Below are 20,287 nucleotides of genomic sequence, written 5' to 3'. Positions count from 1 at the left end.
GCGGACACGGACAGGGACACACACGCACGCAGGGACAGGGACACACACGCACGGACACGGACAGGGACACACACGCACGCGCGGACAGGGACAGGGACACGCACGCGCGGACACGGACAGGGACACACACGCACGCAGGGACAGGGACACACACACACGGACAGGGACACACACGGACAGACACACGCGCGGACAGGGACACACACACACGGACAGGGACACACACGGACAGACACACACACGGACAGGGACACACACGGACACACACACGGACAGGGACACACACGGACACACACACGGACACACACACGGACAGGGACACACACGGACACACACACGGACAGGGACACACACGGACACACACACGGACAGGGACACACACGGACACACACACGGACAGGGACACACACACGGACACACGCGCGGACAGGGACACACACGCGCGGACAGGGACACACACGCGCGGACAGGGACACACACACACACACGGACAGGGACACACACACGGGGACACACACGCACGGACACACACACGGACAGGGACACACACGCACGCGCGGACAGGGACACACACGCACGCGCGGACAGGGACACACACACACACGCGCGCGGACAGGGACACACACACACACACACACACGGACACACACGGACAGGGACGGACACACACACACGGACAGGGACACACACACACACACACGGACAGGGACACACACACACACACACACGGACAGGGACACACACAGACACGCACGCGCGGACAGGGACACACACACGGACACACACACACACGGACAGGGACACACACGCGGACAGGGACACACACACACGGACAGGGACACACACACGGACAGGGACACACACACACACGGACAGGGACACACACACACACACACACACGGACAGGGACACACACGGACAGGGACACACACACAGCCTTTGTTTAGTCTAGAACATAGGTGTCAAACTCTGGCCCGTGGGCCAAATTTGGCCCGCAGCCTAATTACATTTGGCCCGTGAAGCCACACCAAATTACTATCAGAGCTGGCCTGCTGGTATTATACAGCTAATATATATATTGTTTAGTATTAAGCTTTGCTTGTTCCATATTCAGTTTTTCAGCAAAACTTGTTTGAGTCCATAAGAAAAGATTCATTCTTATATCTGGGGGAAGATTTTTTTTTTTTTTTTTTTTTTTTCAATAAATATTAACATTAGCCCGTGAATTTGTTCCAGTTTTGAATTTTGGCCCACTGTGTATTTGAGTTTGACACCCCTGGTCTAGAAGCTAAGACTTGTGTGTGTGTGTCCCTGTCCGTGTGTGTGTGTCTGTGTGTGTGTGTAGGTCACAGTATGGCTCAGACAGGACAGATGGACTACTCTAAAGCATGGGAGCAGTACTATAAGAAGCTAGGCAAGTCAACAGACACACACAGACACACACAGACACAGACACACACAGACACAGACACACACAGACACACACAGACACAGACACACACACAGAGCTGTGACAGAAACATATTTTGTATATGAATGTGTGATGTTTATGTATCTGAGCTCCGAGCAGTGACATTGACTGTGTGTGTGTGTGTGTGTGTGTGTGTGTGTGTGTGTGTGTGTGTGTCCAGGTCAGCAGAACCAGCCTCAGAGCTTGATGACAGACTACAGTAAGGCCTGGGAGGACTACTACAAGAAACAGAGTAAGATGTGTGTCATTGAGTATGTGAAGCTCAGTGTTGGGAAGGTTACATTTAAAATGTATTCCACTACAGATTACAGATTACAGATTACATGCCCCAAAATGTATTTTGTAACGTATTCCGTTCCGTTACTCGATGAGAGTAACTATTCTGAATTACTTTGGATTACTTAATATATTATCTTGTTTTTTACAACTACATGAATGTACTATTGCTGTGTGATTTATTACTATTACTGAAGGTTACTCTCCATACCAACACCAGCTAGATGTTTAAATCTTAATATAAATGAGTAACAGTAGGTGGACATTAGGTAAGGCTGCACTTTTTGCAGCGATCTCGTGTAGAAAACTATTCCGCGCGTATATAAAACAGGTCCGCGGCTCTGAACCGTAGTAAAGGGACCTCTGGCTAATACGTCGGGTTCGTGTCGGCTCGTAGCTGAAAACTAGCTTTACTTTGTTGTCTGGGTCGACTTTGCTAGCAGAGACAGAGAGAGGCGTTGAAAGGCTGCTGCAACGGAGCTTATTGTTTCGGAGGAAAACACGAACACAGCGTACAGTCGAGTCTTAACAGCGTACTTACAGCTGGACTACACTGCCCACGAGGCTACATTCTTCAGGGCGATGCCTGTAACACTCTGCCTGTTGCCTTCTTATTAAGTCATTTTTGTGAATAATTTTTTAAAATATTTCTTCACGTCATTATGCGGCCACATGTAGAGGTGACGTGGGCCGTGAGATTGAGACACAGACATTGGAGCCTCTTAATGTGTGTTTTGTTTGGGTTTCCACCGGCGTGGAATTACCAAAAACAGAGAGGGCATAGCCGAACATATGAAACAGGAAAAGACCGCCGTGTAATCCTTTTATTTCAGCAAGTAACTGTATTCTGAATACCACCTTTTTAAACTGTAACAGAATACAGTTACTCATATTTTGTATTTTAAATACGTAACGGCGGTACATGTACTCTGTTACTCCCCAACACTGGTGACGCTTCAGGCTGTTCCTCCATCTCAGAAAGAAAAGTCACTTCTCTGCGTTTCTCTCTGAGCGGCTGACAGGCGTGCGTTACAAGCTTGAGCTAAAAAACAAAGGTAGGCGTGCACAGGTGTAGTGTGAAGGTCAAGTTTGGCCTCATTGCATGTAAAACCAGCTGATTCGGGGCGATGAACAACATCACACTACATCAAAGTGAAAGATTTAGAAAGCTCGAGAGGCTTTGAAGTAATGTGTGTGTGCGTGTTTGTGTGCGTGCGTGTGCGTGCAGCTCAGTCGTCTCAGCAGAGTTCGGTGCCAGACTACACTGCAGCATTAGCAGAATACTACAGACAGCAGCAGCAGCCCTACCTGTGGAACCCCGCCCAGATACAGGTAACACAGGCGGCTTCTGCTTCACAGCGATCTCCTCCTCCCGTTGGTCACGACGGCTAAATGTCACTGTCACTTCCTGTCTCCTCAGGATCACTAGAGGCTCCTCCCTCACCGGCGAAGGCCTCGGATGGTTGTCGATGGCGTCCGAATCGGGGTTTCCTAGCAACGCTCTGCCGCTTCCTCCTCCTTTTGTAGAGAAAAACTAAGGATTAACTGAAAAATCACGAACTCTTTCTTTCTGTTTTTTAACCTTACAAAGTCGATATTTTGTCAGGCAGATGTTTTTGGACTAGCCTCCGGTCTCCCCGCGGTGTAGACCTGGTTTTTCTTTGTTTTTATTTTTTATCAAACTTGAATTTCAAGATGTATCCGTGTGGCTTTGAACAAAACGAAATCCAGTATAATCTATATTTTGTCTAGTTTTATTTTCCAATAAGAAAACGGTATAAGGCTTAGCAGTCTTGAGTATGAAAATCAGATATTAATATTATTATTATTATTATTTTGGTTATGATAATGTTTTAAAGCATGCGTCAGGCTGTGTGTTGACTCAGTTTGTTTTTTATTTTGGCATCAAACCGTTTTAATGACATCGGATGGAAATGTAAAGTTTTTGTACTAAATCTGCTCGCTGGGTCTGTTTCTCCTAATTTTACCTGTTCAGTCGCCAACTTGGAGGTGCAATGATGCATTACTGTTTTCTTTTGGTTTGACCATAGCTCTTATTCTTGTATCTTTATAGTGATTTCTTTAGGTTTTTATGATGTAACAATGAATAAATAGCGACTTGTATTGCGTTGTCTAAAGCCAGATCTCTCTGTGGTCTAACGCTTTGTATTCTCACACGATTTAACCTCCAGTCACCGCCACGTTTTCCTGCCTCCGCTTTTATGACCGAGTCTGTGGAGATAAGTTTTCTTTGAGTGAACTTTATTATTGTTGTTGTTGGTCGCATTTCTATTTTCTGATTTGTTTTTAGAGGAAATTTCAGGAGCTGATCAATGAAGTTATCGATTCCGTGTTAGCTAAACAAACGTGTGTGTTACCTCAGCTGTGTGAATGTTTCTGTTAGCTGTGCTTCGTTAGCTAAGTGGTGCCTGTTAGCTGAATGTAAGTAAATGGAAATGCTGTCCGAGCGCTACGTTAGCTGCTGTGGGGTTGTTTGTTTTTTTTCTATGCGCACGTTACAAAGGCTAGCTGAATGAATGTGCTAACTGAACACCGTGCTTGTCTGTTGTGTGTTAACCAGGTGTCGGGTAGGTCTACAAAACCACGTTCCCAAAATTGTTCTCAAGATCATTTATGCCTAAGGTCACATGTTCCCAAAGTTGCTTCCCAGTTTCCAGGTTCCTAAGTTCTCAGGCTTCTTTGTTCCAAGGTTATATGTTCCCATTTTTGTTCCCTAGGTGCTTTATGGTTAAGCTAACCTCTAAGCCTCGTTTCCATCTCAGGAAGCGCTAAGCTTATTTCAAGTTCCCTGACATGTCAGGCAGTCTAACTAAAAGCCATACAGGGAACAGAAAATCCCTTTCACAGGTTCCAGCAGTCGTCACGTTGTGTGGCTAACGACTTACATTACGTATAGCTGTGGGGAACGTAGCAGTAGTGACTGTTTGGGAACTTGGTGTTACTCTGCGCTCGTGACGTGTTGCACAGACTGTAAATAACGACCAATAACATTTAACCTGATGCAGATCGTGGAGATTTTTTGAACATTTTAGAGGAAAAGTATATTAGAAAAGTAGAGCTGTACGGGATAATGTCTGAACGTGGAAGCATGAGCTCTCACACTGTTACTGCTAAATGGTGTAATCTGATGTGTTAGCAAAAGGCCAAAAACAGCGTTTCTAGGCTGAACGTCCATCTGTCTCATTCAACCGCATGACTAGCATGAACGAGTGACTCGGTAAATACGACTTTAATGTTCGTTAGCCAAACAAACTAGCCGGCTGCTGTACATTAGCTGTATGTTCTGTTTATATTAGGGCTGGTTTACACTTCAAAATAAATGTACAATTGTTTTGTTGCTGTTTTATACTTGCACAGATTGTAAATGTGTTTTTTTGTTTGTTTGTTTTTCAAACGCAGCCGGACTTTGAATCTACTGATTAGTTTCTTTAGCGTTAACATGCAGTTAGCAATAAAATTGTTTTGTGCATAAATTCACATTCATTGATACTTTTTAAAAACGTGCTCATCTGTACATGTGCTACACTTAGCTGTTTGTTAGCTGATCATTTTTGCCTACTAGCAAAACCTTGTTAGTTGAACGTTATCAGCTAAGCAAGTGGTAAGAATTTAATCTGTGTGTTAGCTGAACGTTTAGCTAAACTTTGCGTGCGTGTTAGCGTATGTATGCTAGCGCTGTGTGCTGTTATAAGTTTTGTTTGTTAGCTGAGCGTTTAATGAAAATGTGTGCGTTTTGGCTCATTTTGTGCGTCGGCTCGGCGCTGTGTGCGTGTTGGCAGAGCAGTTCTCTGAACGTTGTGCGTGTCGGACCACAGAGAGGTTTGTCTTGTCGAGGGAGATCTGGTTGTCGTTGAATCAGTGCTTCTGCTTCGTGTATGTGTGATGATGATGATGCTGATAATAATGACGATAATAATGAGTTCTCCTGTTCAGGGGTCTATTTAAATCTGTTATGAATATTCATTTTGTCGATGTGATGATATGGTTTGTGTAAATTTCCACTCTGGCGGGTGCTCTCCAGTTAAAATGTACTTTGTTAAAGATGATATTGTTTAATTCACGTGTCGTGTCTAACCGAAGCTGAATATGTGTTATATTCTCAAGACTGCTAGGCTAACTGTCTCTCTCTCCTCTCCTCGCCTGTTCCCGTCTGGACGCCGCCACCTTCAACACGCCTGTAATTGGACCAGACGAGCTGAGTGTTGTCGTCGCAGGCGTGTTGAAGTCCCGCAGCTCGTTGTTGTGGCCGCTCCGAGGCGTGGGGAGCTATAGTGAAGGGGTTAACCCCCCCCCCGGAGTTGTTAACGGTGGAGCGGACGCCGGCCTGGTGTCCGGTTCTCGCAGCGTCTCAGGACCTGAACCGGACACGACGCTCGCTCCACTCTGGCCTAGAACTTCCCAGTCCCGATCCCGGTCCTGAAGGGGGGACGGGGAGCTTTTTGGTTTTATGGTTTCTGTTGTTTTTCTAATGGACAGACGTCCTAACTGTAACCTGCAGATTTTTCTATTAGATTCTATTGACAGATAGAGTTGTGTATGAACCCGAGCCACGAGACTGTCGGTGGTCGAGGATGATGATTAACATGAGGGTTAATAAATGGGCTCATTCTTTCTGACTGTGTCTTTGTGACGTGCATTCACATCAAACATTCAGCTGCTGAGAGCTGCAGCCACGTGACAAACCTGTTCATCTCCTCTCATGAAGTCTTTGTTCCATCTCTACATAAACCCGCTGTGACATTTGACGAGCTTCCCTTTAAAGAGTTCTGACACTTCTGATGCAAACCCAGTGCTTTAGTTCTGGAGCAGGTCTGAAACAGAAACCGCCCGTCAGTTTGTGCTTGGTGTTATTTTAGGTTCAGCCTCTTCAGATGGGGTCAACGTGAACGAGCTGCGGTCTCAGAGCTGCGTGGTGGACTGCGTGGACGGCCGCTGCTCCGGACAAGTCCTGCCCAGATGTTCTCAAACAGCAGTGCTGAGAGAACCTTGGTGACCGGTTCCCACAGCAGCCTGTAAACAAGCAGCAAACCATCCAAAAAACTTGATTCTGTTCATCTGGACGTTTCCTTCAGTGTTGGCTGACTGCAGGGTTCAACCTTATAAACAGGACATCTGCACAATGGCTGACACATGCAGCACTGATGAACAATGCTGCAGCCGCCCCACAACTCTGTGTGAAGGGTTTGCATATTAATGATGATAAACTGACCTCCCAGCACAATGTCCTGTGCATAAGGTTGAACCCTGCAGTCAGCTGAGACTCAAGGAGTTACCTGATGATGAGGAAACGTTTCTCTCACTGAAAACATCCAGATGAACAGAATCAACCTTTTGGGATTTCCTTACCTGGATGACTGCATCAACACAACCAAACTCATCGTTTCCATAGAAACAGCTTCCTTTGACCCACACTAGGCTGAGTTTGCCATATCTGAGCCATAACTGCCAAACGTGGCATTGATGTTTCTGCTATCAGGAAACTGATTTAAGGTTTACTCTTACTGACCTTAACTCGTTGCTGTGCTGGAATCATCCGATCCGAATTGCCCCAAGTCTTCACATTTGAAAGTGAGAACCGTTGTGGAGCCAGTTCAGAGACTATAAAGCGCTCCCTCTGCAGTCTGCGCCTCAGCCAACCGATCCAAATCTTTCAGATGGATTTCAAACTTCCAGTTAAAACATGTTTGCCACAGAGGCGGACCTTCAGAACCTGCAACATTTAAAGTTTTCAGCCGGATGTTTGTGAAGACCCGGGAGGATTCCTGAAGCCATCTGAGGAAAGCTGGGACATCTTGGGTCAAAGCTGTAGCTCAGACTTCAGACATTTTTCTGTTCGTCTGTTAGATCCTGAATTTTCATTAGCTGGTGTGGAGTTGGTCCTCACAAATACATAGCAGCTCTTCTCACATGAAAAGTGGGAGTTATCATTTATTCATGTTCCCGGAGCGCAGACAGATGGTCTGAGTGACGGCCTGATGTCATCCATCATTAGGGCATTACTGTAATCACACGCCTGCAGATCCCCGGGGATCAATAACGGTGATCCATCAGGTCTGCAGCTCGAGGCGCCGGGCACCTGAGCAGAGTTAAAAGCCCCGCCCCAACACGGCCTCCTGCAGGAGCAACAAGTTTCAGAGATGGCATCGGTTTCACGATGAGCGTGACGAGACGGCGTTATTTTTGTAAACCTGAAGCTGACTGACAGGCGTTTGTTCCCACTGCGCTGAACAGAGTGAAAAATGTTTCAAGTGATGAAGATGGGGGGGAAAGTGAGAGCTCTGTTATTACTGCCAGTGTAGGTGTACTCGTATATGTACCTTTGTGGGGACTGTGGTGTCATTAGCGTCCTCAGGGGACCCTGCAGTCACTGAGTGCAGCACTTCAGTAATTATTCAGTATGAAACTGGCAGCTATCAATTCTTTTGTTAACTTATCAAAGAATGAGGACGTTTCCTTATCGTCTGATGACTTTATGGAAGGTTTTAGTGTGCCATCCTCAGGCACCTGCACAGGGGCTGAGTATTTGAACATGTTTCGCGCTCACGGTAGAATCCAGTTCAGGGTCAGCGCCACAGTCCCGATGTTGCATTATATTGCCGCGGGTCCTCACAGAGACAGCTGGACCGGCGTGAGTGTGCGCTGCGGTGCAGAGGAGAGTGTTGGCGGTCGTAAAGTACAGGAAGCAGCTCGGTAAGTACAGATGAACCCTGAGTCTGTGGCAGGCCTGATTAAACATTAAAGTAATGGTGATCTGGATCCAGTCCAAACCTTTTCCCCGAAGCTCGGAGACCAGCAGGCCAATAATCTGTCTGCCAGCCTCGCTGCAGGGGGCAGAAGTATGTGGACGCGTGACTCAGTGTTCATTAATGCGCTGCTCTAAAAGCCTGCACTCGTGCGGTTTCAGTCCTGCGGTCGATGTTTGTCCCGCTGATATGACAGAACATTACAATGAACATTAACCCTTCACGAGGCAAAGAGCCGAGGTTACAGAGCAGCGTGACGCCTCGTTCATCATCCAGGCTTTGTTTGCTTGTGTTTGTGGACGCTCCCGCAGTTGCTGCTTCATCTTTTGAGTTTGAAATGAGGAAAAAGCTTTGATGTGAGCAGGTGAACATCCTTCCAAAGGAAGCGTGACTTGTCTTTGACACGTACCTCCATGTCTGTACCCCCCACCCCTCCGTGCACACACACCAGCCCAAACAGCTGGACGGCAGACTGACACTTACTGTCGTTGGCACCAAAGTTAAAGTGTAACTTAAGTGATGATAACATAAAATAATAATAATGAGAACATACATATGAGTGATGTCACAGACTGGATGCACAGTGAGCGACGTCATCGTCCTCTGTTACTGAACAGCTGCAGACCAGATGTGCACCTGATGTGAGCGACGTCATAGAGATGCTCACCTGGTTGTTCCACAGCGTGTCCGCAGCACTCGGAGGCGTTGTTCTGCGCTACACTGAACCTCAGTCAGACTCATGTTTGAATTGTGCTCGCAGCTCCCTGCTGAACTTTGACCTCCGCTTGAAACCATGTTGAAGGAGCGTGAGGCGAGAAGAATGAAATGTGTAAAAATTTGTCTTGAAACCTCGAAAACGATGAAGAAATAAGGACCGAGGAGACGCTCCCCCTCAGCACCCCGGGTCACATGACCACGCGGAGCAGAAACATTTCTAAGCATCGGTTCGTCTTAGAAACGTAAGTGTGCAGCACATGTACTCTATTACAGCCTGAACACACCTGACAGAGCTCAAGTTACACTTTCCAACTTACAACGAACCAGAACCTGAACCTGAGCAGCTCCACGCATGGAACACTGAAACATGCCGATACGTTGAGCCGAACTCGGATCGACCTCCCATTGGGGTGGTTCTGTGTGGTCGTTGGTGAGAGGAGGGCGGAGACAACAGCCTCAGAAGATCACGTTTAACGCCATCTTTTATTTACAGTCTCACGCAGCAGGGCTCAGGTTTGTCTCCAAAAACACCTGAAAACTGAATTTAACAGGTCAGAAAGATGATCACGACTGACCTCTGACAGCAGAGGAGGATGATGATGGTGGTGGTGATGATGAGGCTCGGAGCGGGGGGGGGTCTCGCGCAGCTGAGCTCATTAACGCACTTTTAAACGCGGATTATTTGCGGCTCCGTCTGCGCGCCGCATGAATACTAATGAGGCCGCAGCGCTGCTTAATCACGTTAGCGGAACAATATCAGTGCGCCATTTGTGCGCGTTCCCACCACCTCTTCCTCACCTCTCCTTTCACCTCCTCCCCGCCTCCCCCTCTTGTCTTCACGCGTGCCAGTCACCTGCCGCCCCCCCGCCCCTGACTTCCCGCCTAAAGTGGATCCTGATTGGCCGTGAAGAGCGGGATAAAGGCGCGAGGACACCGGGCACGCTCACGGGCCTTTTTGTCGGAGAAGCTCATTAAAGCGTGTCCGCTTCAATACATGCGCGTCCCCGTCAGCAAAACCCTGCTCTGCTCCGGGAACGCGCGGCGGGTGAGACCCGGGGCCGAGGCCGCCGGAGGAGTCACCGAGCCCGGGAGGAGACACCGAGGACTCACCGAGGAGTCCCGGAGCAGATTGATGTCAGATTTTATATTTACATTCAAATAAGCACAAATATTAAGATCACTCACACACACAACCCCGTTCAGCTATCTTAGTGAGGACCTTTATTGACATAATGCTTTCCCTAACCATTAAAGATGAATGCCTGACCCTAAACCTGACCATAACCTAATTGTAACCCTGACACTAAAACCACATTTTGAGCCTCAAAAGGGCTTCAAACTTGTGAGGAGTGTGTCCTCACAAGTGACTGTTCTCACAAGTAAAGTAGAATGCAGATTTTGGTCCTCACCAAGATAGCTAGACAGGTACACACACACACACACACTTCATGACGCTGTGTGTGTGTGTGTGTGTGTGTGTGTGTGTGTGTGTGAGGACAATAAATGTTTAAAAGCTCATAAATACAGATCAGAGTGAGCGAGAGAATCATAATCCTGTTGAGAGACAGCGGGAGGATGAGGAGGAGGTGATGAAGAAAGCAGCTGTTGTCCTCTAATCGGTTTTTCTGCTCTGTCACTCAGCCCCCCAAACACACACACACACACACACACACACACACACACACACACACACACACACATTCCTGCGCTTCATTTTCAAACCTGTTAAACAGAAGAAATCTGTGTTTGATTGAATTTCAAACACACAAATGACACATTTTACATTCATCTGCATTTGTTGTGTCAGCTTGATTAAAATGATAACAATGTATCAGTCATCAGTTTATCATCAGTAACAGTTTCTGAGCTGTGGGCGGGTCTCAGTCTGATGTTAGGATTATTTTTCTCATATTTGATTGATGGATTTGATTTTTTTTTATCGCTTTTAGTCTCCGCCCAGTTTTGTGACGTGGTTGTAAACTGAAATATTTCCTGTTTTTGTTTTTAACGATCAGCTGTTTGATCGCTGTTTGTTTGATCAGCTGCCCATGAGCCTGACCTGCGGGCTGAAATCAAACTACCAACCCTGCCTTCAGGCATGAGCAGGTGAGCTCTGAAACACGCGCCAGGAAGCTGACCTGCGCATGCGTGAACACCTGCCCCTAACACCTGCCCCCTAAGAGGGCTTGGACCTCCGCGGGGCCTCGGTCCAGTACCGGCCCGGCTCCGCTCCTCCCGGTGGGGTGTCGGTGTCACGAGCCGAGCTGTAAACGGAGCCAATAACAGCGCGTGCAGGATTCCCCCCTCCCTCTGTTAGAGGAGGAGGAGGTGATGGAGCTCCATATAAAGACCCCCCCACACGGCCCGCGCCCGCTTTGCTCCTGCTCCTCTCAGGATTTTAACTTCACCTCTGACTGAGACACGCAAGCTGCTCCTCTGCTCTCCTCTGCTCCTGTCTCCTCCTCGCTCCTCGGTCGGTGTAAAACAGGAGTTTTTGACTGTGGTTTTTTTTTTTAATTTGTTCAGCGGGAGGATTTCTCCCTGACCCCGGCTCTGACCCCGGCTCTCCCCTCGGCTCTCCCCGCAATGGGCTCCGTGCTGCCCGGCTCCTCTCTGGGCCTGAAGCCGGGCTTCAAGCCTCCGCTGTCCCTCGCGGACATCATCACCTCGGACATCCTGCACAGCTTCCTGTACGGCCGCTGGAGGCACGTGCTGGGCGAGCAGCAGCACCACCCGCACCAGCATCACCTGCAGCACGAGGACCGCACCGCCCCGAGCGCGAGCCCCAAGACCGCGTTCACCGCCGAGGTGCTCGCGCAGTCCTTCTCCGGAGGTCAGTGACCAACCGTACAGCTCAGAAACGGAGACACCAGATAACAACAAGCCATAATACTAATAATAATAATAATGATAATAATAATAATAATAATGTCAGTGGTAACTTTATTGTCTCCAATGGCAAATTGATTTGCAGTATGTCCACACATCACACAACACAAAAAACAAACAAACACACAAAATATTATTTACTACTATAATACTATTATTAATAATAACAACAACAACAACAACAACAACAACAATAATAATAATAATAATAGATCACATTTATTCTTCTGTTTTTTTTACTCGTTTTATTTATTCTCTATATTTACAAATATTTGTAAATATTTGTATATATTTACACAAGTGTCGCATAAATTTTAATTTTGGAGCCTAAAACGAAAAAGATAAAAAATCTTTAATGAAACAGAAAAAAGATTTAATTTAACCTTTAAACTCGTATTTAAAATAAATCTGTTAAACTGTTTAAATAAGGAATTAAAATATTAATTCTTGTTTGTTTGTTGCTAATTATCCTCATCAATAACTGATCAGATTTGATCAAATTCTTTGGATGATTTGTTAATGAACAAACAGCTGCTGACTGATTGGCTGCTGATCGGTAATCACGTCCGTGTTCTTTCTATTTCAAAGCGCGAGCCGCGGCCCGTTTCTCGCTGTCGCGCGCTCACTTCTTTTTTATTTTAATGTGATTTTATTGTGAAATTCGTTTCCGTTCTGGGTGAAGTTCGTTGGGGATAATTTAGGAGGAGCGGCCGGGCTTCGGGTGGATGCTCCGGGTCAACTCTCCGACGGACGTGTCGCGTTTTCCCGCGGCGGCCTCAGCTTTCATCTTCACGCCTTTACTCCCGCTTTTCTCTCCCCGCGCGCTCCTTCCGCTCTCCCGTATAATGTCCCGGGGGTTTTTCCTGATTGTAGACGTGTTCTCGGGAACATTTCCTGCTGCTTCCATCAGGTATTCATCTTTCGGGGACTTTTTCATCCATAAACCGGCAGAAAAATGCGCTCCGAGCGTTTCCGACGCAGTTTAAAATGCGTTTAAAAAGTTCGAAGCAGCGCTGTCATTTCTATTTTCATTTTTGAATTCCAATTGTAGAAGCAGGAGTGACACATGTTGACATGAAAATCTGCGCGCTGTGTTTGTGTCCAGAGGTGCAGAAGCTGTCCAGCCTGGTTTTACCCAGTGAGGTGATCATCGCTCAGAGCTCAGTCCCAGGTAAGCTCACCTGTAAACCTCTGTGGGTTTGCTGGTCTCTCTTTAAAGACCAGCCGCAGATCACCGTTGCCGTGTTCTACTTACGCCCTCTCTTTACTGTTTTCTGTCGTCCCAGGAGAAGGTCTGGGCATTTTCTCTAAAACCTGGATCAAAGCGGGGACAGAGATGGGTCCGTTCACCGGACGCCTGGTGTCACCTGAACACATCGACCTGTACAAGAACAACAACCTGATGTGGGAGGTGAGGCGACGTTCACGTTCAGACTGCTCTGTCCCAGCTCTCATGTTTTGGTGTCTTTCTTTTTCCTTGGATTTTTTTTCTAGAGCAGCTTTGTGTGTTTCATAATGAAAAATAACCCTTCGTTATCCTCTACTGGAAAGCAGCTGTTTGTGTTCCTCAAAAATAAATAAATAAATCATTAAAAACAAAAAACCTTGTCTTTGTTAGAGGAAGGTTTTAGGTTCAGTGTTGCCCCCATGTGGAGTTCCCCAAGGCTTGATTCTGGGGCCAAGAAGTCTGCCGACTTTCTATCAGCTGTCAGACTGACTCACTCAATTTTAACACTCTACTTAATTAGTCACCTACTAGTAACGAGCTCCCCGCTAACTCTACAGCCAGTCAACTTTTAAAACTCACAGCGAGCAAGTGGCTGGCTAAATGCAAACATACTTGCTAAATAAATACCTGAAGGCTAACTCAATGCTAACCATCGAGTCTTCCAGCTTATTTCCAGTGTTAACTAGCTGCTGGCTGAACCTTTACAGACTAACCTCAGTATTTACTTAAAGTTTGCTGGTTAAGAAGTTTAGTGACTTGATTTTAGCATACTAGCTAGCTCACGCCTAACTAACAAGTCAATTGCTACCTAGCCAGCTAATTGGTTTATCAACAACATGGTTAACTGTTAACTATCCAACTACTTGCAACAAGTTACATGGCTAATCTAACTTACAAACTTATATGCTGATTCTTAGCTTGCTATTAAAATAACTGAACCAACAGATTAGCATGATGATAACTAACTGTTAACTGATCCTCATATGCAGTTCCACTGGTTAGCATGTCAAAAAGCTTAGTTATTATCTGTGTATGAGGTCTTTGAAATAACCACCCAGTGAGAACACTAAACTAATGACTTTAGCTGGAAATGGTGTTTACTTTCTTCTTCCTGCCTCCCTCCTCAGGTGTTTAATGAGGACGGCACAGTCAGGTATTTTATCGATGCGAGTCAGGAGGACCAGAGGAGCTGGATGACGTACATCAAGTGTGCGAGGAACGAGCAGGAGCAGAACCTCGAGGTGGTCCAGATCGGCAGCAGCATCTTCTACAAGGCGGTGGAGGTTAGTGAAACTCGGTCATGTTCTAGCTCCTCAGGTATCATCGCACCTGCTTCCACCTGCAGGGTGACATCATGTGACCCAGGTACATGTACACCTGCGTTCACGGTGAGATGTTGGTGGTTTGGAGGCTGAGGTTCTTGGTGGTTCACGGATCTTTTCCTCCTCATGTCTGCTCAGAAGTATTTATCTTTTCTTTTATCAAACCGCCTGCTGGAACAACAAAGGAATAAATAAAGGAAGACGTCCATGTTTCAGTGAGTAAACCCAACATCACTGCACACCTCTACAGACTCTACACGCCTCTTGACTTACACCATAAACGTGCACACAAAGGTCACTGAAGCAGCACAGCAACTACAGAAACAACCAAAACAGCCAAAACAGCAGTGGAGCAGAGGAGGGTGGTGGTTATTCCACGTCGCTTCATCATGTTTGGAAAAGCTTCTGATCTCAGATCAGCCTGAGAAGACTCCAGATCCATGTGAAGGAAACATGGGAAGCTTCAGCGCGCTGCCGTCACCTGTTCTCTAACATAAATCCTTGAGCGATGAAGCTCGGCCTGATTTCAGGCGCCGTTCTTCGACCGGCTCCTTCAGGTGTCTGAGCGTACCCCTCCACTCCGGCGGTTCTGGATGCTCGAAGGTTAACGACATGCAGCTGAAATTTAAATAGATTTGAACTGAAGAAAAGAAAAACAGAAATTCCGAAAATGTTTCAGAATTTATGACAAGTTTGAAAGAAAGAATCAAATATTTACAATAAAACAATAATACTGTGATAATGAAACGCAGTAATGTTGCTATGATAAAGTAAACGCTGATTCAAGTATTTATTGCTCTTCCTCTTTTCTCTTCCCTCCTCAGACCATCCCTCCCGACCAGGAGCTGCTCGTCTGGTACGGAAACTCTCACAACACATTCCTGGGAATCCCTGGAATTCCTGGAGGAGAGGACGAACAGAGCAAGAAGACCAAGAGCGGTAATCATTATTGATTATTGATCAGTGAGGTCATTCATAAATCTACTCAGTTAGCCAAACATCCAGCAGCCCTGCAAGAACCCTGAAAACAGCAGCAAAAATATTGTTTCATTGATATTTTATTAAATCTGTGTTGGAGTCATCGAAAGGGCCTTAATCCATCACACTGTTACTATTATTACTATTATTATTATTATTATTATTATTATTACACATGAAGTTCTTTCAGATATAAAATATTATTTTGGAAAATAAAAATTAATATTATTATGAATGTGTGTGAAAAATAATGTATATTTAATTTATCTTTAATCAGTCTGGAATAATAACCATTTAAAAAGTAAATGTATATTTTATATTTGGTTTTATTAAAAGTGTGTGTGTGTGTGTGTGTGTGTGTGTATTATAATGGATAATATAAGTATATCATTGTAATATTGCAGTTAAAGTACACATTAGTATAAAAGTGTACACATTTAAAATTTGTAGTAATAATAATAATATAATAAAATGACAAATTAAAAATTAAATGCATATATGTTCAAATATATTATTGTTGGATTGCTATTCATAGAACTAATAATCATTATTATAGGAAAAATAAATAACATATATATAGTTCCATACATATTTAATGTTATAATAATGATAATAATAATAATAATAATAATAATAATAATAATAATAATAATAATAATAATAAGAAGAAGAAGAAGAAGAAGAAGAAGAAGAAGAAGAAGAAGCAGCAGCAGCCAAGTTTCAGAGAGGTGCTGTTGGGGCAGAAGCTTGACAGTGACAGTGGGAAGGAAACACTCCCTCCAGCAGAACCTTACAACATAAAGGGCTGTGAGGCGATTGTTGTTGTGATTTGGTGCTGTATAAATAAAGTTGAATTGAATTGAAAGGTTCCTCTCCACAGGTGAGAGGGTGGTCTCAGAGTTCAGTCTGAAGCTCTTCTTCTTCTCTGCAGATGATTTCCACACCTGTGAAGGCTCCACCTCCACAACCTCCACCTCTTCCACCAGTCTGGGGCGCATGCGATGTGTTATCTGCCACCGCGGCTTCAACTCTCGCAGCAACCTTCGCTCCCACATGCGCATCCACACTCTGGACAAGCCGTTTGTCTGCCGCTTCTGCAACCGTCGCTTCAGCCAGTCGTCCACGCTGAGGAACCACGTCCGGCTGCACACCGGAGAGCGCCCTTACAAGTGCCACGTCTGCCAGTCCGCGTACTCGCAGCTGGCTGGTTTGCGGGCGCACCAGAAGAGCGCCAGGCACCGCCCCACGGGGGACAGCGCCGCCCCAGGAGGAGGTGTACTGGTGGTGGGAGGAGGAGGCGGGGTGCACTCGACACACTCGCCGCCTCCTCCTCACCCTCCCCAGCTGACCGCCGTGCCTCACCCAGCGTCGCTGGTTCACCACATACCCACCATGGTGCTGTGATGGGGCGACGGCGAGAGGAGACGAGCTGAAATAACTGACGTGCACATGGACACGTTTCAGGCTGGAAATAAGACAGGAACCTGCTCACGTCTCATCAACCAATCACAGAGAGATGTTTCCAACCAACCACTAGAGGGCGCCATCGTCTTCTGCAGAAACAGCAACAATAAGAAAAAGCAAAGCTTCGTCATTAAACTCACCTCTGGCAACAAACAAACGTCCTCCTCCAAACATCCAGCAGCTCCATCACCCAACCCAGGGCACTTCCTATGGGGGGCCGGGGGGCGCTGTTACGTGCATGGAAACGAGTTTTAGCCGACATATGACCCTCCGCCCCCCGTACCCCACCCACTGGTACAGTTTGTTCTGAATGCGCTGCTTCATGAGGACAAGCTGAAACAAAAGATGCATGCTCCTGTTGCATGACGAGTCGTGTTCGGTCCTTCATGTACGTTTGAATCTGTGTCTGTGAGCTTACGTGTGCCGTGCTTTGGTCTGCATGCTCCAGCTTCTCTGTTAAAGGATGTCATGTATGTGTGAAAACAAGAAGAAGATGCTACAGTCGCCAAGTCTTTCAACACTCAGACTTCTTCAGAGGACAACACTGAGTTTCTGGTAGACAGTCCACCTGGTCAGTTTGTCCAGGTGTGGTCACAGTGAAAAGAAAGTACACGACATATCTGCTGCTTAGCTGGTTTCAAAATGATTTAAATCTGATGAACAACAACACAGTCTGTGAAATCCTAAGTCCACCCTTTGTTTGGATGGAAGGGTTACTGGAGAAAGCCTCTTCTCAGTTTAGGTTTCCAAACCCCACCAAGACCTCGTACCAACTGTCAGCACGGTGGCTCGCTGAATGAACCATGAAGTCCTCTGTATGCCAAAGTATTCACATGTGAGGCCGTCTGTCTCACAGCTAAAGCTTGGACCAAACCGGACTTTGATTACAAGCACAGCAGGAAACCTGCAGCAGAACCGCTGGAAAAGACAAGAATGGAGCTGCTGCAGCGGTCCAGTCAAAGTCCAGACCTCAGAGAGCTGTGCATGAATGAATGCTGGTTTTACTTACCGCTGAAGCGTGGGGTGGACTCAGTTTTTCACAGGACTGCATGCTGTGCCTGAATACTAATTCAGTAGTAATGTGTTAGTTTGTTGAGTTAATTATAAAATAACTATTTGTGACTACATTCATCTATTTTCAGAGCAACTTTATTGACACTTTAGCCTTGTTATGCAGCAGTAGCCACCACGCTAGCACTTTAGCTTACACGTTATGTATTTAATTAAAAAAAGCTCAAATGAAAATTTTAAATGTAGAGCATCATTTTACTTTCACTCTAAAAGTTTTAGTTTTAAACATTTTAAGCTTAAATGGTACCTGCTAGCCTAACATACCGTGGTAGTTACAGATAGTTTCATACAAATGTATTAGCCTGCTAAGGCAAATTAGCAGGCTAATGAATACATTCATGTATTTTATCTCATGCTCACCACTGAAGAAGGAAGTTGTGTTTTGATATTTGGTGCAGCATTAGCTGCATGCTAACATGTTAGCTACAAACACATCACTGACCAACAAATCAGTCTGCTAAAAAGTCATTAAATCCCTCTGAAGAAGTTCACCACTTATTAGAGTAAGTAGAGTCTGAAATTTAGCATGTTTTACTGTTTTTTCATTATTAATGCTGATAATGTTTTAGCTGTGATGCTAACTAATTAGCAGGCCTAAACGGGCTAACAGATATGTTTGATAGAAAAAAAGAGAACTGTAATTTTATCCCTTCCCCACTTTTTACCCTGAGGCCTGATTTGTGTATATGATGCTCAGAATGATGACAAGAGACACTAATAACTGACTGAGCCTGTTAACTGACAACTAGCTGTCAGGCCTTTTTTCCTGCTGTGTAAATTAGCATCGTCAAAGATAACAATGTGAATATAAACACGAGATGTGCCCAGAACATAATTCTATTGTCACTTTATCTCTGTATATGTATATGTAGAAGGTCATATATGGCACATGTATTGGTAATGAAGTATGTTGACTTCTAAAAGGGACACTGTATTTGAGCCTATATACTCTTAATAAAGTGTTACTGTATCTCATCTTCACCCAGCAGTCGCCTCAGGACAACTGTGAGCTAAGGTAAAGGTAAAGACCCTGCAATAATACAGAGAAAACCCAACAATCTGACAACCTCCAGTGAGGAAGCACTTGGTGACACACACACACACGCATGCACACACACACACACACGCATGCACACACACACACATACGCATGCACACACGCACACATACATGCACACATACACACATACGCATGCACACACGCACACATACATGCACACACACACACATACGCATGCACACACACACACATACGCATGCACACACGCACACATACATGCACACATACACACATACGCATGCACACACACACACATACGCATGCACACACACACACATACATACACACATACGCATGCACACACGCACACATACATGCACACACACACACATACGCATGCACACACGCACACATACATGCACACATACACACATACGCATGCACACACACACACATACGCATGCACACACACACACATACGCATGCACACACGCACACATGCATGCACACATACACAATGGCATCAACTGGGAATTCAGTGTCTTGCCCAAGACTGGAGCAGCCAGATCGAACCACCAACGTCCAATAAGTAGATGACCTGATTGACCTCCTGAGCTACAGCTGTTTCAAGAACGTTTGAGATGAAGGGAAGGTTGGAGACTGGCTGGGCTGCTTTAACAAGGAAAAGGTCAGACACTGCATGAAGTTTGTTTACTGACAATTACAAAGTGGTCAGTGACACCGATGGTTTTTGATTATTTCCTCTTTTCACTGCTAGAGATTTTGTGTTTGAATTTAAATAATTTTTTTGTTGTCTTTAATGAAACTGTTGTTGTGTAGAGGTGAAGATGACAGTGCAGACAGGGCGGAGTGGGTGGAGACGACTGTCACGGGGGACTGATAGATGTTTGTGAAGGACGCTTAGTGTTGGTGCGACACAGGAAGATGCTGGGATAGGAGGAGTCAGAGCAAGGACCAGTTCCCTGTGCAGCATAGTTTAGCTGGTGGGCATGTACTGGAGTCAGGATGTGTCTGTTCATCTGGATGTTTCAGTCGGAGAAACGTTTCATCATCATCATCATCAGGTGACTTCTTCAATCTAGACTT

At 45.7% G+C, this 20,287-nt stretch overlaps 2 protein-coding genes across 4 annotated transcripts in view; both read left to right on the top strand.

The window, feature by feature from the left end:
* LOC146376944 (far upstream element-binding protein 3-like) overlaps positions 1-6,381 on the top strand; it is a 21,590-nt gene extending 15,209 nt beyond the window's left edge. For 2 of the 3 annotated variants that reach the window (XM_084946214.1, XM_084946213.1), the window contains exons 16-19: positions 1,346-1,414; positions 1,632-1,703; positions 2,976-3,079; positions 3,168-6,381. In XM_084946214.1, coding sequence (XP_084802340.1) covers positions 1,346-1,414; positions 1,632-1,703; positions 2,976-3,079; positions 3,168-3,176 — 254 coding nt within the window. In that variant the 3' untranslated portion in view covers positions 3,177-6,381. The remainder of the gene's footprint in view (positions 1-1,345; positions 1,415-1,631; positions 1,704-2,975; positions 3,080-3,167) is intronic. The other variant, XM_084946215.1, reaches the window with a different exon arrangement.
* Positions 6,382-11,505: 5,124 nt separating this feature from the next.
* Positions 11,506-19,159, top strand: LOC146376943 (PR domain zinc finger protein 12-like). Its single transcript, XM_084947362.1, has 6 exons — positions 11,506-12,061; positions 13,223-13,288; positions 13,404-13,528; positions 14,473-14,628; positions 15,492-15,606; positions 16,577-19,159. Exons 1-6 carry the CDS (start codon positions 11,815-11,817, stop codon positions 17,047-17,049), a joined length of 1,182 nt encoding a protein of 393 aa, XP_084803488.1. The 5' UTR covers positions 11,506-11,814; the 3' UTR covers positions 17,050-19,159.
* The last annotated feature ends 1,128 nt before the right edge of the window (positions 19,160-20,287 follow it).

The sequence above is a fragment of the Perissodus microlepis genome, chromosome 12, assembly GCF_051167445.1.
Source record: "Perissodus microlepis isolate ML-2025 ecotype Zambia chromosome 12, ASM5116744v1, whole genome shotgun sequence".
Classification (NCBI taxonomy): domain Eukaryota; kingdom Metazoa; phylum Chordata; class Actinopteri; order Cichliformes; family Cichlidae; genus Perissodus; species Perissodus microlepis.
The sequence above is the reverse complement of the archived record's forward strand: the minus strand, read 5'-3'. Positions and strand labels throughout refer to the sequence as shown.

Excerpts from the sequence above, each read along its gene's own strand:
- LOC146376943 (XM_084947362.1), top strand. The coding sequence starts at position 11,815 with ATGGGCTCCGTGCTGCCCGGCTCCTCTCTGGGCCTGAAGCCGGGCTTC. Across the intron at positions 13,529-14,472 it reads ACAACAACCTGATGTGGGAG|GTGTTTAATGAGGACGGCAC; the intron begins GTGAGGCGACGT and ends CTCCCTCCTCAG. Across the intron at positions 15,607-16,576 it reads GAGCAAGAAGACCAAGAGCG|ATGATTTCCACACCTGTGAA; the intron begins GTAATCATTATT and ends TCTTCTCTGCAG.